Source organism: Megachile rotundata, chromosome 5 (genome assembly GCF_050947335.1).
Source record: "Megachile rotundata isolate GNS110a chromosome 5, iyMegRotu1, whole genome shotgun sequence".
In the NCBI taxonomy this organism is placed as follows: Eukaryota; Metazoa; Arthropoda; class Insecta; order Hymenoptera; family Megachilidae; genus Megachile; species Megachile rotundata.
This window is the reverse complement of record NC_134987.1, coordinates 11,023,994-11,042,399: the sequence shown is the minus strand read 5'-3', so window position 1 is coordinate 11,042,399 and position 18,406 is coordinate 11,023,994. Positions and strand designations below refer to the sequence as shown.

Here is an 18,406-nt window from a genome sequence, read left to right as displayed (position 1 = left end):
TAAATTAAAACTATTCGTATATAATTACAAATAAATCGTCTGTTTTTTATCAAGGAGTAACCTAAGTTAATCGTGTAGCTCATTCTTTACACTTTCTGTTATTTTGTTACAGATATGTTTATGATTTTCCCAATCTTTTACTTGACATTCTCTATAATTGCACACAATAAAAATTAGCTAGATGTGATTCAAGCTACTATTCAATTCTACCATTTTAAAGCTATAAAAAATAGGTTTTTACCTTCCACAGTACCAAGCTTCTTTACACTTAGAACACCGATTCTTTGCTTCTTCATGACATAAAAAACATTCTTTAACATCAATCCACTCTAACTTATCTAAGTCATATGCATCACTTAGAATTTGCGCCGCGTTTTGAATTAATTCTGCATCTGTTGTATACAAGAACTTTGACTGATGCTTTGCCAATTTTTTCCATTTCTTATGATACTTTTCCACTATTGATGATTTTATCTAATGACATTAATTAGAATTAATATTTTATACACACAAAATCGTACAACGATTTTAATTAAGAACTTGTAACCTGTGGTATGAGTTCTACATTTACTGCTCGAGGTGCTTTAGAGTGACCCGATGATACCGTCAAATAACTTAACCATCTTTTTAAATCTATCAGTGGAGAGATTTGATCCAATACATTTTCGTGTAAATATTTCTGTAACTAGTACACATACGTTGTTTTCGGATATTGTATGAGGTAATGAACAATATTAATATACCTTTATCAATTGAGATAATCTGTGTTCAGTGATTTCATAGTATGGTGCACTTTTTGGATTAAGTAGCAGCTCTCGTAAACCGAACCATATTTGTGCTTCTACTTTCGAAATCTTTCCTTCTTCATTTGATTTACTTTTTTTCCAACCACTATTGTACAACATATTTTCACCTGAAGAATTGTAATGATAATTTCAACTCTTATGTGATATGAAGTGGTTTACCTTCTGCATTCTCCTTCTTCCATGGGTGACTTTCAATCAGTTGAACAAGCAAGTAAGGTACATCATGAGTAGCAAGTAATCGCGATAACACGCAAATGGGTAAATTATCCGCATATTCGGCCAAATAACGAAGAATAGAAATACAGCGCATACCAATGTCAAATTCAAGTTCTTTCTTCTTTTCTAATATTTCATCTAAACAGGAGCTGAATATAATTGAATTATTGTTTAGTATATGAAACAAATAAAAAAAATAGCCAGTCTTCAAGCACAGCTTACTTTGGATCTTTTATGCTTTCATAAATTTCAATGTCTCCTGTATCAAGAAGTGTAGACACACATTTAACAGCATAATCAACAAGATCCAAACTAGAATCATCCATAGATTCCGCGCTTTCGCTGTGAAACAAAACATTCTCTAACAAAGAAACTGCAATGTCTTCATGATAAAATATAGTAAAATGCATAAATGTATTTGATGGAGCTGAATTCATTTCAAGTAAAATTGGAAATACTTTATGTTTCCATATATCAATTTGTATAGCTTCATATATAAGAACTGGAATCTATAAAATAAATATGCCATCGAAATAAAAAATTGCAATATACATAGATGCAGTGTAAATTTACCTTTTGCAGAGAAACAAACCATTCTTTTACATTTTCTTCCCGCAAAGCGTTAATTTCTAAAACACTTTGTTGGTTCAATAACATTAATCTTTTATGAAATTCTAACCATCTGAAAATTATTTATATTTAATATGTATAAAATAGTTTAGTTCGTATAGATAGTATTCATGTCTACATTGAAAAAATAAATTTATAAGAAAATTGACCCTGTTGTTCCAACATCTTGAAGATCGGAAACTTTTAAACTTTGTATATATGATTCGATTTCCCATGGTGAAATTATATATTCGATACGACTTGACATTTTTAAGTAAAAAATATCAATGACTTCGATTCTACATGAAGCATAAATGAATGGCAACCATTTGTAAACAAAATTTGTATCTTGGGCAATGTGATAGAGCTGTTTGCAGTTCCCGGGTTTTTTGAAAATTAAAAATATACACATTAAGAAAATTTGTTAATTTACATTTCATACATTTTTTTATATATTTCAAGAGAACTTTTTATGTTAATTCTATATGGGCAGAGCCGTTACTATACTTTCTTGTCCCGATGAAAAAATTTTCAGCATATTATTATATCGCCATAAAATTTAATACTCGAGTTATTGGTTCGATCATAAAAATTCATAAATAATGTTTGAGTAATGAGTAATTAATTATTTTGTGTCAGCATTGCGATATGTACATGAGCCGCCTATGTCAATTCTACTGCGCATGCAAAGTGCAATATTTCGGCACTTTGACGACGTAGTATGGTTCCTGAGGCATTTAGAAACAAATTTCTATTAGGGTTTGATGCGTTTTGATGCCTAATAAAGCCAGAAAATCAATTTTTGTAGAATTCGGTCCAAAACGGTACAGGTGGCGCCATCTAGCGGCGAGCGGCGGAACTACGAGAAACTAAAATTTCGATTTTCTTCGAAATTAGGCAATTTTACGTATTTCTGAGGGTCAGAAATCGTTCTGTGACCTCTCTAGAACCTATATAATGCCACAAGAACCTCCTCAGAGCGCTAGGAAAGAAAATAAAAAAATAGGTCAAAACATGGACTAAAAAATTGGCGTCCATCTAGCGGTGAAAGTCGGAACTACAAAAACATAAAAATGCGATTTTCTCAAATATTAGCGAACTTTGAGTACTTCTGAGGCTCAAAAAGTGTTACGTGATCGCATTAGAAGCAAAATAATGCAATAAAAGCTTCCTAAAAGCTTTAATAAAGAAAATAAAAAAAATGTCATTTTATGGAGAAAATTTGCGGCGCCATCTAGCGGCGAAATTGCGAACTAAACTGAAAAACGTATGTCCGAACACGCAGTAAAGGGGTCAAATGAAATTTGATTTTCTCGGCTTAATAGGCCAAAAAATGAATAACTTATTGAACAAAAATTGCTTTAAAATGTTTAAAGAAGCATACTAGGTCGTCAAAGTTGCAAAATATTACTTTTCATATTTTTCCTTAACGCGTGTTCGGACATACGGTTTTTTCAGTTTAGTTCGCAATTTCGCCGCTAGATGGCGCCGCAAATTTTCTCCATAAAATGACATTTTTTTTATTTTCTTTATTAAAGCTTTTAGGAAGCTTTTATTGCATTATTTTGCTTCTAATGCGATCACGTAACACTTTTTGAGCCTCAGAAGTACTCAAAGTTCGCTAATATTTGAAAAAATCGCATTTTTATGTTTTTGTAGTTCCGACTTTCACCGCTAGATGGACGCCAATTTTTTAGTCCATGTTTTGACCTATATTTTTATTTTCTTTTCTAGCGCTCTGAGGAGGGTCTTGTGGCATTATATAGGTTCTACAGAAGTCACAGAACGATTTCTGACCCTCAGGAATACGTAAAATTGCCTAATTTCGGAGAAAATCGAAATTTTAGTTTTTTCGTAGTTCCGCTGCTCGCCGCTAGATGGCGCCACCTGTACCGTTTTCGACCGAATTCGACAAAAATTGATTTTCTGGCTTTATTAGGCATCAAAACGCATCAAACCCTAATAGAAATTTGTTTCTAAATGCCTCAGGAACCATACTACGTCGTCAAAGTGCCGAAATATTCATTTTTTTATTTTCCTTATATGCGTGTTCGGACTCTCATATTTTAGGTTTAGTTCACCCGTTTCGCCGCTAGATAGACGCCAATTTTTTAGTCCATAAAGGAAGAAGTTGCGAAATTAAGTATAAAAGCTTCGCTCGCTCAATAATACATGTATTAAAAGATTGTAATATCGAAAAATGTTAAATAAAATTATTTGCGTTTCGCTCAATGTTTTAGTTATTTTAGGTACAATTTTTTTATACATTTCTCCGACTTTTCAAATAGGGGTTAATTACAAACAAAAAATATAAGTCTGTACATATGGTAGTCAAATTATGTATTAAATTTATTTATTAATTTTATAGAGACGAGTACTCCTGAAAACATATCACTAATAAGAGATATAGAATTAGTGAACTTGTCAGAAGAGCTATTTAATAAGTCTTCTTATGAATTGTTCAGACACCTGACTATTAAATACCAAGGGCAGACAAATTCAAAAAATTTTACTGATGTTGCTCCTGAAAGGTACTTTTAAAAACATTTTTCATTACGTTCTTCTATTCTAATTGTAATTATGTAAATTTAGGTTGTTATACGTATCACCTAGAATTCCTTGGACAGTAACAACAAAATCTTTTATGAAGTTACTTGATAATTATGAATTAGATACTTACAAGCCAGAAATTATAACAAAAGAAAAAGAGCTAGAAGAAAATGAATTCATTAGTAATTTAATAAAAGCAGACGTAATATTACATGTTATGAATTTTTTATCACTCAAAGGCTTTTTTAAAAATGATTTAGAAACTTATAAGAATACATTGAAAGAAATTTGGTTTCATTTATATTCACGAAGTAAGGGAATAAATGGTAGTTCTGGTTTTGAACATGTATTTATAGGAGAAAGAAAACCGCGTAAAGGTATTACAGGACTTCATAACTGGATTTCTTTTTCCTCTGGCGAATCGTTAAACGCGATCAATTATTTTGGGTTTTCTCGTAATATGGAATTCGTTGATGTAAGTAAACGTGTATACATAAGGTAACAATATATAACAATATAATCACGGTATATAATGTAAAAGAATAATTATCAAATATTTTCAGCAAATGGCTATTTTAGAAACATATTTCACTTATAATAAGAAACGTAAAATGTCGACTATATTCATTGGTACAACACCAGAATTAGAAATAGCATTGTATACGCTTTGTTTTTTTACGAGACCAAATAAAAGATGTAATGTTTCCTTTACTAAAGAAAAATTTAGTATTCAAACATATGTATTGCAAAATAACGAGACGAGATCCGTTGCAAGTGCCTTTCCTGTCATAGGAAAAAGATAAACATCATTAATTGTTGCAGTATATGGAAGGAGATCACTTCATTTGCTGATAAAATGTAGAACCATACATTACAATGACAAAATACGACATGTATTTCTAAAAATAGATAGGCGAGTATTTATAAAACAGAAAAATGAATACAGTATAGGAATTTTTCAAGTTAGATCAATCACAGAATTATTATCTTCATCTTCAGTATCAGATAATTTTATTTTTGTAGAATGATTTCTCTTCTTTTTTGATATAGAACTGCTTGATTGATTAGTACTTTTATCTGAAGTATTTATATTATCATCTGATAATCTGAATTTCTTATGGACTACTGGAGAATCTTTGGAGGAATTATTGGTTGTATCTGTGTCCGAATTACTATTTACTTCTGCATTTTGTTCTTTATGTTTGGCTTTATTTTCGCCTTTACTCGCGGATATGGATGTCTAAAAATAAAATAAATATTTCTTTTTTTAATGGCTTCTTATCATTTATATTATTAATCTTAATTTATTTACATACCTTGGCTGTTTTCCGTTTAACTGGCGCGACATTTTTCTCTAATGTCTCTTTATTACTCTTATCCCTTCTTATCTTGACATCTACTGGCTTCTTAGGAATATTCTTATTCTCTATTTTTTGTACCTCTGACACATTAGGAGATTTATCATCAATTTGATGTATTTCTTCTAATTCATTATCTGTATCTTGTATAGTAATATTTTTATTATTTGAAAATTCCAGCTGCCCTTCCGCATCTCTAAAATAATAGTAATAACAATTATAATGAAACCAATAACAAAAATTAATCATTTCAATTAAAGTTCTTACATTTGTTTAGATTGTTCTTCTAATAAACTATTTAATTTTGCATTAACTGTATTAAGCTCTTCTCTGAGTCTTTTTACAGTCGTGCGTAAGTGTTTACACTTGTTAAAGCTTTGAATTAATTCCCTATAAATTTAATTATGTTAGTACTATTATTAAATGAATAATTTGACATATAGCATCTTCTTATATCACTTACCTTTCATCATAGAATTACTTACTTTTTCATGATAGAAATAAATTTAATAAGCGTTTGAGGATCTCTATCATTTCCAATCATTCTACTAACATCACTAAGAGGACCATGTAATAATGCTTCTAGTCTAAAATTAATCACAAACTTACATTAGAAAAATTTAAAAACTACAATAATCATATATAACTATTACATACGGTTTGAGATCTTCAATCTTGTCTTTCAATTGAGCAATTTCTTTTTTTAAATCATCACAACGTGAACTTCGTTTTTTAAAGTATTCGATTTGCTCTTTCAAAGCATGCATTGCTGCATTCTTTTGACTGATTTCGCCCTCCAATTTATATACTTCTTGTCTTAAACCAGCACTTTGTTTCTCTAAAGTAACATTTTTTGAGGTATAATATTGGATATCTTTTTGTTTCAACAAAATTTGAAATTTTAAGCCATCTATTTTCTCCTGCAATGTAGAAGCCTGAGACTCGACAACTTCATTATTCCCAAACGTGAAATACAGTCTATGTATTTTACTTTGTGTAACTTTTTCTCTACATTGTGGACAACTTTTTGATCTAAAAACAAAATGTTATTAATACTGCTATAGATTAAGTAACCAATGAATGAATAAGTTATGTCATCAGGTACAATACTTTGTTGCGCTATTAATAAACAGGTATTTACCTTTCAAGCCAGGGACTCAAACATTGTAAATGAAACACGTGTCCACATCGAGTATAAAAAATATCATTTGATTGCATCAATGGGTCACTGCATATAGAGCATATAACATTCATTTTACCAGAAAACTTAATAAACAATAAGTGTAAAAGACACTACGTATAAATTTAAAGCGATTATATAGTTTTTCAAAAACGATTTGACATTATCATTCGCGTTCGTATTTTCTGATACAATTTCTCTAATGAATTCTGATTTGTTTTCTTGTTTGAAGCAGTTCGAGTTTCAAAAAGGTTATGCATGTGCCGTCATAGACGAAAAGCCGAATGTCAGTGGAAGGTTTAAGTTTACCTCACTGACATTCCTATATAGTTTAAATTTATCATTTTTATAGAACAAATATTTCATTTTTAGATTAGTAATTCAAAAAAATATAAAAATTATTAAATTTAATCAAACTTAACGTTAAGTTTTTGATTTTCAAACTTAGAAGTGATGTCATATGAACTTACATAATGTTTACTTTACATGTTGATATTTACAAAATAATTAATTCAAAATAAAATTGAAATAATTATTTGTCATTTCATGTTGTCATAATTAAAAATAACAGGAATTTCTGATTAATCGTTTGGTTTTTGCTGGAAATTTTTGAATTAGCAAGGAGGGTAAGAAAAATGGTAATACACATTTCAAGAAAATTTATTAGTAATTTTATTCGTGGAAGTAAACAACAGTGATAATTGACAGTGGTAAAATATTGATAGCATATACGGTCAAAATAGCGTTCAATTTATCCAGGTACTAATTGTCTAATTGAATTTATCTAGAGGTGCAAAAAGTGACGGTGTTATCTAGGGAATTTCCTACAGTTTCCTATTTAGTTGTCGGTTAGTATCGTAGACCGTAACAATCGATTCGCGCCCTGCAATTTTAGCTGGCCGAAACTTCGCGAAGAAGGAACCAGTTACCAGTGGTACCTTCTCGAAAGAACGTCTCTGGTAAAAACACTAGCAAGTGCCGGAGGATTAGCCGGTATACATGTGAGTGCGCGAATTAGCATCAAGCTTTTTCTCAGCTTATTGCTAATAATTATTACGTCGGTGTGTTTAAATAACGGCGTTCGCGTAAAGTAAACAGAGAAGCTCGTCCTTTCAGGTGGGTGTCCATGTCACCTTATGCCGGATGAAGGTTTACCAAACTCATCAACCTACCAAACAATTTGAATTAGATATATTTCACGTTTCTTGATTCTGTCATTCTATACGCTCTATTGTTTCTTTTTTTAATTATTGCGTGCACGCAAATCCTTGTCATTACACCGGCTTTTCTCGCGTAGAAACATTGGACGTATGCGAGATGTCAGCCATTTGTTGGTTAAATGATTCTTATCTTACAATAATTCTATGGTGTCTCCTTTTTATGGAAAAACTTATTTAACTCTGAAAAAGCGTCTTTTTCATTCGCATTGTCGTAAATACAATAAATGAATTCAATTAAACATGTGCAGTTTCTATTTTTATTTCTCTTTCTGTCATTTGGATATTCGCGTGTTCTTCTTTGTGAAAAGAAAGCTTTTGTTTAAGACATGTGTATATCGTTACAAAAAGATTATCATGCTAATCAAGTAAGTACATTCATGTACAAAAGCACAACACCTTTGCTTGTATTGTAAAGGTGATGTAAAAAATTTATGTGTGTAGTACATCATTATTAAATACATCTTTAATATTAAAGATTTTTATAGATTATTTTGGAGATGACACGTTTCTATATTGAATTTTATATTGTCTATCAATTAAAAACTTGTCATATTCGTCAAAACATGAAAACTTCAATTGCGATCGATAACGATATCAAGTGTTCAACAACATGTCAAGTACTGTCCAAAGTTATAAAGAATTTCTAAAATGGTAAATATTCTTTGTAAAGCTGCATATTTGATGAAAACTGATCAGTAGAAATTTGAAGTTTTATTAGCTTGACCTACTCCAAATTTCGTAAGAAAAAAGTACGTATTTACCGGTTTCGCGCTTATTTTTGACGCACATGTCATGTTGACCGAATTACACCGAAGTGTGTCGAATTTTCACGAAGTGCTACGACAAAAGCCAAAACTTATAATAGTTCTAACTTGCAGTAGATTAAAAGTTATATGAATTAATCATCATCAAGAGCACCTAACTTTTACATGTACATATGTACGTATTTTTATCTTGTACCAATTTCTCCTTAAATTAGACATGTTAATGTCATTTATTTTACGTCATCTCCACGTGTCATTATTACGTCCAAAATTACAACACAACTAATAGCAGATGTATTGGTTAGTATTAGTATTTTAACAATCTTTTTAAACGATAGTTAGAACACGTTGACAAAAAATTAAAATAATTACAGAACGGAACGTGTAAAATATTGCGTAACAGGGTCTCGGTATGCGAAAAATTATCTCGGTATTGAAATAGATTTTAGGCGATGATGCAGTTTCTCATTTCCGGCTGTGTGACGTTGATTTTTACCAGTTCCTCGCAGATAAAAGACGTACATGCATACGTTCCATACAACTCGAGCAACGTATTGTTCTCATCTTTGACACTTGTCTGCGCTGCTTTAAAAGCCGGTAAAAATTTTTGTTCATGGTGTGTAAGACACGAGCCGCGTGCGCGACGCGTGCCAATTTTCTTCGTTATCCTCTAGCTCGTTATTAGCTAACATTAACACGTGACGATAACGTGACGATAACGTTTTTTATCCTTCTCACTCCGGATACGTCAGAGGCAATATTTCAGCACAAGAATCTTCGGGATTCTTCGAACAGTCGGTCACAGATTGTTTTGACTTGTATTTACCAACAAAATATGTTTTTTAATTTAGAGATTCGTACTCGATGGTGCCGGTAACTTTATCATTAAAGTGTCGATAGTGTCGTATGAAAACAAAATTTTCGTAACGATACACATGTCATTTTGAATTTACTATCTTTATTTTTAAAATTGTATACTATTTTAGATATTATCTTTTCGTTTAGAAATTTGAATATTTTTTACCGATACGTTTAATTGGTCAAGGATAAAAAAATTTCTGGGGCACAGTACCAACACTACAACGCAAAAACGTGAATAATGCGCAATTTGTAACAAAAGATTTAAACAGTGGTACCGGATAAGCATTTCGAAGTTCGATTTGTATAAATTGAACGACAATAATTGCATGATTACATTTTTCACGAAGGTCATCCAAATTTAGATTATCGTGGTGAAACATAAAGAAAGTGAAATCGGTAAAAGTAAATATTTTGCAACGTGTATGGATCGTTTACGTTATTACTCATTGTCAGTGTATTCTCGATAAGAATTTTCCAATTTGTGTGCCCGAAGAAAGGAAAAGAATAGAAACTGCATGCGTAAACAGAGAAGGGTGTTCAGATCATAGTTACATCGTTCATGTGTCCCTGCCGTGTAATGGAGGAGATACCTGTAGTTTAAGGTTTCCATGTTCGAATCGATACTAGTTCTATTTTTTATTCCTGCGTATATTTTCAATTTTGAAAATAAATTCACTGATGCAAATATAATCACATTCTACGGATTTAAATTTTACAATTTTTGTTTATTTGATTCAAGTATGCAAATTAATCTTCTGATTAAAATTTGTTAAAATATTGGAATAAATAACGAGTGGTGTCTTTCCTCTTACGATTTCTGTCAATTCGGGAAGAAACCTAACAGATAGATGCAGTACGTCAGTAGACAGGTCAATCCTGTTACGTTTTCCAAAAATGACAAGTTATCAGTTTTTATAGAGTTGTTTTGCGTTCACCGTTTGATAATGGAAAAGATATCTCTGTCGGTCACATTGACGAAAACGAAAAGAGGAGAAAATTCATTGGACTCCATGGCTAGACAGCTCGTCGTCATCGAATTGTACGCAATTGTACCGTTTCGCAATTGCAGGAATTTTAATTACATGCTAACAGAATCGATAACTTAGTCTGGTATTTATCGCAGCTATCCGTTGCGTTGGGAGAAGGTGGGATAGTTGATCAGTTTCATTGGAATAATTTCTTATTTTATTGCAAACATTAAAAATTCAGGTATCTGAAAAAAGGGGTAAAAAGGGATGTGTTTTCATTTAAACTTCAAATCTAACCTAATCTGAGACAAAATGTTTGTTCTTAATTTAGATCACTATTATATTAGAGTTACATTAGCAACTACATTAGTTACATTAATATAAGTAGGCTACATCAGTATTAAGTAAAGGTTAGGTAAGATCAGGTTAAGCAACCTAAGTAACCTAAGCAGTTAGGTTAGGTTAATGTTATACCAGGTGGTTTATATCAGCCTTGATTAGATCAGAACTTAGGGTATTTGAGATTAGTGTATTTAGATTAGAAGCAAGGAAGAGAATAAGTGTAAGACATTACAAGCAAGGTTAGTTTAAGCCAGATTAGATTAGATTCGAAGTATAAACAAGAATAAATAAATTAAAATGATGAAATTACGCGTTCCGCGTCAGTGACTCCTATTATCCTAAAGGATATCTTGTCCACACATAATGTCAGTAAGATAGCCTAATCTATCGATAATTAAAACCGGAATGACAGTCAGTATTTGCATCGTTCTTTTAAATCCCAATAACGAAGAAATACACTAATAATGTAACACCTCTGTAACCCTTCTGATCAGCTATCTCACCCGTTCCTCTATGTTGACAACGATGCACCGGTAGAACACGCACAGCTGTGCACGACGCGCTGCCGACGACAGCGTACGTGCTGTCCCATTAACGGTGTTATCCGGGAATTAAAAGATAACGAGAGATAACCCTGATCGTCTGTCACGACACGCGACGACACGCTGCGTGCTGCGTGAGACAGAGCAAGAGAGAAAGAGAAGTGGTTAGATGAAGCGAGACGCAGCGAAAGGAGACGAGGAGGAGGAGATGGCGCGTATGTTTACGTATGCGATGACGGACGGTGATGGATGATGGTGGTGGCGATGACGAGGACGTTGTGTGTCGGTGGTGGTGTGCACACGAGGGGCAGCCTCTGGGTGGCCAAAAGGTCGCGGCCCGTCATTGATACCGTCGCGGAGAGAGCGCACTTTGGACCAATTCCTCGCGACGTCTAACTCGAATAAACCCAGGGGTACTCGGCGTGATTACTTCAGTGCTACTTCGGCCACGCACCGCGGCACACTCACTCAAACAACTCTCTTCCATTCCACCAACGGGACCTCTTTCACTCTCTCTTCGAGCCCTATTTTGATCTCTTAGCTCCCCCTACCTTCGTGTTCGATCCGTCCTCTCGACCAGATAAACGGCCCGTAACGGACGGGTAATCAGGGTTCACCGTAGAACGAAGGACGCGTTCTCGGGCCAAAACAAGGAGGCTAAACGAGACACGGAACCAGAGAGAGCTCGCGTGCGAAAAAGGAATCACGAGAGAAGCGTATTCGCGTGGCGCTCGACGATAGAGAGACTACTAGCCAACGGATCCGATCGAGGTTTTCCTTCGACTTCGGTTTCGCGTGCACGTGATCGCACGTGATTACGTATACGACTAGTTGATGATAGCAGGCGCTGCCGAGCCGGTGGCCGTGTTCGCCGTAGACGCGAGAGAAAGAGGAGAGACACCGCTCGTGTTGAGTCGCGCGACGTTAACGTTCGCGGTGTGGCTCTGGTTTTTTGCACGGAACAGCTGATCTGAAAACGTCAAAATGTCTACAGAACCGGGTAGCTTCACCTCCAACGGGAGCATGATCGTCGTGAGCAACAGGTTGCCGTTCGTGTTGAAGAGGAATGAGTTGACCGGAAAGCTGGAACGCAAGGCCAGGTTAGTACGTTAGACGGCTCTCCCTTTGTCTTCTATTTTGTTTTATCGCTGTGCTTGCCCTTGTTTTACTTGTTTACAAACGACCGCATTATCGAGTTGCCATGTTGCTTACCGGTCACAAATTCAGTTGCGTAAAAGAAAGTGCTCTTAACACTGATTTAATGATATGCACCAATTGCGCTCGCAAGGGCATCGGTGCACCGGACGTGCTCTTAATATCATTGATGGACAGTCAATTTTCCAATTTGAAAGTGCGAAGTTTCTGTACTTCCAGATTTAATTCTAAACGTATTCTCAAATAGTCCATATTCTAAATGTCTCAATATTATGTTAAACCATATTATATAATTTCTAAGTGGCTTACCAACTTAATCTTTGAATAATAATATTAATTTTTACTAAACAGAACTATTGTTTAAATTTGAAAGTTTGAAATGTTCTCATTAAATGCCCGAAATTGAAAGATGAAGTTGTCTGTGTTGTAGTGTCTGACCATATACGTCAATTTTCACTGTGGCAGTCAAGTTAGATTTTGTTCACACGTTTCTTGTGGATAAAATGGTACGAATGTTTATGTATAACTGGTCAACGTGTTTAGTTTAAAGGTCGATTTATATTATACGTTCAGGCAAAAACTGTTGCAAGTAGCAATGACTAATTATACAGAATATTTTGAAGTTAAACTATGAAACCTGAGTATGATGGTTCACTTTTTCTATTTTAAACATAACATTTTTTATTATCTATTTATCTTAATATCTTATTATTATTTTCCTCTGCATTATCGTCGTTTAACAACATTAGGTCCTTTATCGATGGACATTATCGAACAAAACACTGTTATTCTAGCCACGTTTAATGTCAGATTCAAACGGACAGTAAACACTGAGTGCTCTTACCTGAACAGATAATATAATTACGTGACACGAAAAATATACTTGATGTTCTTTTGTCGCTAGTACAATGTTAGATTTAGCGCCGTACATTTTGTAGTTATTGAACTCGAATCACGCGGAAGATTCACGAGCATGGTATTGCCGTGTCAACAAGAGATTTGCAGGATCAACGAAGTTGACGGTACTCCTCCGAATGAATATTTGATCGAACAGTAATTTATTCCGTTGCGTAAACAAGTCGATAGAAATATCGACGGAGAACGTATTGACGTAAGGCAAAGAGGGAAATGTTCACGGGGTCGTAGATTTGTTCGTTCGTACGCTGGCTACTTCTCTTCCTAATTACAGTCGGTCATAATTATATGGAACACGGTAAATATCGCCGATTTCACTGACCTTGATATTCGCTATGAAGGTCAGTCTCGTGATAGGCGGTAGTTTTGCTTTTATTATCGTTGCTCAGGGTTTCTTCAAAGTATTCGTGAAAATATTTTTAATAATGTTTACAAGTTGTGTCTGCATGGTGTAATATTGTTATGAGTTATTTATGTTATCTGATGTGAATTGTTATATTGCCAGTGATGGGGTTGTTGAAGGGGTTGTTGAGGGGGTGCGAAATGTATCACTTGTTGTGGAAGAATTTCAAGTTCCTAAATTTCTTAATTTTTTAATTTCTAAATTTCTGACTTCCCAAATTCTCAATTTCCCAAATCTCCAATTTCCCAATCTCTCTATTTCCCAAACTCTCAATTTCCCAATCTCTCTATTTCCCAAACTCTCAATTTTCCAAACTCTCAATTTCCAAACCTCTCAATTTTCCAAACTCTCAATTTCCCAAACTCTCAATTTCCAAAACTCTCAATTCCCCAAACTCTCAATTTCCCAATCTCTCAATTTCCCAAACTCTCAATTTCCAAAACTCTCAATTCCCCAAACTCTCAATTTCCCAATCTCTCAATTTCCCAAACTCTCAATTTCCAAAACTCTCAATTCCCCAAACTCTCTATTTCCCAAACTCTCAATTTTCCAAACTCTCAATTTTCCAAACTCTCAATTTCCAAAACTCTCAATTCCCCAAACTCTCAATTTCCCAATCTCTCAATTTCCCAAACTCTCAATTTCCCAAATCTTCAATTTCCCAATCTCTCTATTTCCCAAACTCTCAATTTCCCAAACTCTTAATTTCCTAATCTCTCAATTTCCCAAACTCTCAAATTCCAAAACTTTCAATTCCCCAAACTCTCAATTTCCCAAACTCTCAATTCCCCAAATTCTTAATTCCCCAAATTTTCAATTTCCCAAATTCTCAAATTTTCAAATCCTCAATTTCCCAAACTCTCAATTTTCCAAACTCTCAATTCCCCAAACACTCAATTCACCAAATCCCTAAATTTCTAAATTAAAAAACTCCCAAGTCCTCAAAAAATAAAGAAATAAAATTCAAAATTAACTTAACAACCATTGTCGCTAAAAGTGTAAAAATTTCAGTGACACTAAAAATATAATTACTGCATGACCCAAAATAATGTTACCAAGAAAAACAAAATTTACATATGTCTTTAAAACCAAACGGTTGTATACAGACGAATTGCCGAGGACATTTACCTTTGTAATATCAATTACAATGTCATTAAAATCGGCTTACTCTATCCTGTACAATTACCAATTCGAATTTTGCGTTACGTCGTAACTGTTTATCGTGTTTATGCAACATCTTCCGGAAATATGGTTCGATCGATTCGTATCAGTTTCCTTTAACGGTTCTCATACCAAAGAACTTCGTTAACAACGTAATGCATCAGCTAATTCTTTTCAATTACGTTTTCGATGCTAATTTTTTCTTCTAACAAAAAGTAGCTGGGTATACTCAAAAGTGTACGTATTGTATTATTAGTCATTTTGTGGAAATGTTATTATCGTTGTGTAATAACTGCTTTACTGATGTAACTGGGTCATTGTAATTTTGTACTGAAAGCTGTGAAAAAATTCTAAAATACTTATCAAAACTTTTGTCTCATTGTTAAAACTTTGATCTATTCTTTAAAATGTTAAAAATTTGTCAAAAATAAAAATAAAGATCGTGTACCGGCAACTCATCCACGTGGAGCTTTTTGCTTCTTTCGCATGTTGCAGTTCTTATTTCTTTAATTGCGTCCGGTGTTGCAAGTAAATAAAGTTATTAGTTGTGATTTAGTAGTCGACGCACGCTACCTATGTTGCTCTTGCAACGTTTATTTATGGTACACGAAAAAATAGTACGTGATTACACATCGCGCGTGGTGTTCTACGTCGGAAAGCTCGCTCCAATATAGGGCATATCGGGTGACGAAATTTTTCGTAAGAACACGTTCCTTGATACTCATCTTCGATTCATTCTGTCGTGTCGTACAATCGCTTTTGTTTCTGTGAATCACGTTTTGGAGCGCGTTGACCAAGATTTGAGAACATGCCAACATTCACGTGTTCATATTCTCTTTTGAACGAAATTTATGTAAAATGATTTTGCTTTCATTCTCGAATTTTTATTATGCTTTCATTTTTTGGAGATTTTTGTTGTACAGAATTGTGTGGTACATAATTATGTATAGCAAGAATTATGTATCATATGTGTAGCAAGATTTATGTATCATATGTGTGAAGTATACAAAATTATTTACCATATAGAATTATGTGCAATTGAGAATTATGAGCTAATTAGAATTATGTACCATACAAAAATAATTTACTATGTATGTAGAATCATGTGCCACATAGAATTATGAACCATATAAAATTGTGAACATATGAGAATTATGTATCATACAAATTTATGTACCAATCAGTATTATCTACCAATCAGTACTATGTACCAATCAGTATTATCTACCAATCAGTATTATGTATCAATCAGTACAATCTACCAATCAGTATTATGTACCAGTCAAAATTATGTATTAATTAAAATTATGTACCTATCAAAATTACATACCATATAAAATTACATACCAATTTCTAAATTAAGACTAAAAGTCGAGAGACTGAATAACAATAAATTAATGGCGCAAAAAGTAGCACCAAAATTCCTTAAAACTAACAAAGAAGCATAAACTGCGTTAAATAATATTTTTCCGTATTGCACTGAGTCGTCGCTCTTCTTCGTCTGTTTTCTTTTTCGTCGCCATCTGTATCTCATTGTGCATTTCTGAACGAGCAACGACGCATTTAACAGAATCAAAAAGATAGCAGAATCGTATACTACGTTGACAAGAGTAATCCCCGATACAGAATACATATTTTCAACATTCGAACCTGTGTCTTGTGTTTACCTCCGGATAGACACGTTTGTGACATATCGTTCTTGATTTATTGCGTCGACTATTATAAATCACCGGTTTTAATTTCCTATTATAAATCAACAGTTTTAATTTCCTGTTGATACTGGTATGTTGGTTTCGTTATTAGTCTCGTTGGCAACAGGGGAAGAACCGTAATTGTTCGATTTGTATTTTATGCAGGTTTTGTAATGGTTAGGTTAGGTTATTAATATATGTGGAATATTAGAGACTGATAATTATGAAGATATGAATCTCATTTTAATTTATGATTGAAATTTCTTATGTTTTATTGGGATTTTGTGGTGTACTGTATTATTTTCCATTGCCTCAAACTCATAAGATCTCACATATGGTGATATATGTATACATACGTATGTACATATACATGTGTCTATACATATTAACATATACATATGTGTACACATACTGCCACATACATATGTATGCACATACTACCTCATACATATGCATACACATACTACCACATACGTATACATATACATATGCATATGTATGTATACGTACAGCATATGTACACATATGCATCTGATAACATACGTACATATATTACACGTATGCATGTGCTACCATACTGTATGTGCACACATAGTATTATATACCTGTATACATGTATGTATGCACATATCACTATACATCTACCAAATGTGTACATATACTATTACACACGTGTCATATGTATGCACATGCTAACACATATACATATAACATAATAAAGTTATATTGCAAAAGAGAAGGTAAGAACGAAAAATTCTCGAAACTAACAATATATGTAAACGCAGTTTCTTTCACGCAATGGCAGACTGTCAAATTCGGGTCGGCGTGACACAGGAATTTTTTAATGTGTCCGCAGTGAATGATCGCAACGTGATTCTTATTCAATTTGCTAGCTGCCATCCAAAAGTCAGAGGGACATTAATTCGGTCGATGATCATTGAAATCTAATTACTTGCTTTCAAAATTAGATTACTTTAAATTTAGACCAGAGTAAATGAAACAGTAAAGTGTATCATGATTTTACGTATATGTAAATGTAATTTTGACATATGTGTAAAAAGTGGAATTAAGTTTGAACTTCGAACAAAAATGCATAGACTTGAATAGAAAAATACTAATTCAGTACCAATAAATTCTAACGAAATTTGATACAAAATAAAGTTATAAAATTGAACAAATCATTTAAACATCAATAAGATATTGATAGTGTATCGATAACACAGCAAGCATCTGTTAATATCGCAAAACTAAAAGCGCGAATCTAAAAGAACCTATTGTCAGTAAGTTCAGTACACAGCAAACATGTTGTATGTATCAACTCGTTAAACTGGTCGTTTTGTTGTCTCGAAAGCGCGTGTCGCTTGGCGAAGACAGCTTTTATCTTGTCCGGTGACATAAGTAGAAACGTTATCTGTTTATTTGCGTGAATCACCGTATCGTTCGTTGATACTCGTTTATTAATAAATAACGCTTGCCAGTAACAAGAAAAAACTGGACAATGTTCGTAACCAGCTATTGAAATAATTCATCAAATCCCGAGATAAAAGTACCCTCTCGAGAACCCGTTTTGTCTCTTTAAAGGGGAATCATTTTAGATCGGGGTGGAATTCTAATCTAATCGTATTCGCGAAAAAATTGGTATAAGGGGAATTCTACTGCAACTCT

At 33.5% G+C, this 18,406-nt stretch overlaps 3 protein-coding genes across 5 annotated transcripts in view; 2 read left to right on the top strand and 1 right to left on the bottom strand.

Annotated features, from left to right (window-relative positions):
* Nucleotides 1-26: 26 nt before the first annotated feature.
* Nucleotides 27-7,200, bottom strand: LOC100877918 (uncharacterized). Its single transcript, XM_003702377.3, is given in 13 exon segments — nucleotides 27-151; nucleotides 242-474; nucleotides 548-685; nucleotides 744-913; nucleotides 966-1,171; nucleotides 1,245-1,531; nucleotides 1,596-1,704; nucleotides 5,126-5,421; nucleotides 5,498-5,735; nucleotides 5,807-5,929; nucleotides 6,025-6,126; nucleotides 6,197-6,571; nucleotides 6,681-7,200. Coding segments are annotated over 13 exon segments (2,475 nt in total). The 5' UTR covers nucleotides 6,794-7,200; the 3' UTR covers nucleotides 27-66.
* On the top strand, nucleotides 3,569-5,452 carry LOC100878028 (endoribonuclease Arlr). Its single transcript, XM_012283204.2, has 4 exons — nucleotides 3,569-3,880; nucleotides 4,000-4,162; nucleotides 4,224-4,656; nucleotides 4,745-5,452. The coding sequence occupies exons 1-4, from the start codon at nucleotides 3,832-3,834 to the stop codon at nucleotides 4,982-4,984; spliced, it is 885 nt and encodes a 294-aa protein (XP_012138594.2). The 5' UTR covers nucleotides 3,569-3,831; the 3' UTR covers nucleotides 4,985-5,452.
* Nucleotides 7,201-7,453: 253 nt separating the features above from the next.
* Tps1 (Trehalose-6-phosphate synthase 1) overlaps nucleotides 7,454-18,406 on the top strand; it is a 36,165-nt gene continuing 25,212 nt past the window's right edge. Inside the window, exons 1-2 of one of the 3 annotated variants that reach the window (XM_076532061.1) lie at nucleotides 7,454-7,835; nucleotides 12,411-12,516. In XM_076532061.1, coding sequence (XP_076388176.1) covers nucleotides 12,440-12,516 — 77 coding nt within the window. In that variant the 5' untranslated portion in view covers nucleotides 7,454-7,835; nucleotides 12,411-12,439. Of the gene's footprint in view, nucleotides 7,836-11,587; nucleotides 12,517-18,406 lie in introns of those variants that run through there. The other 2 variants (XM_012283203.2, XM_003702367.3) reach the window with 2 other exon arrangements.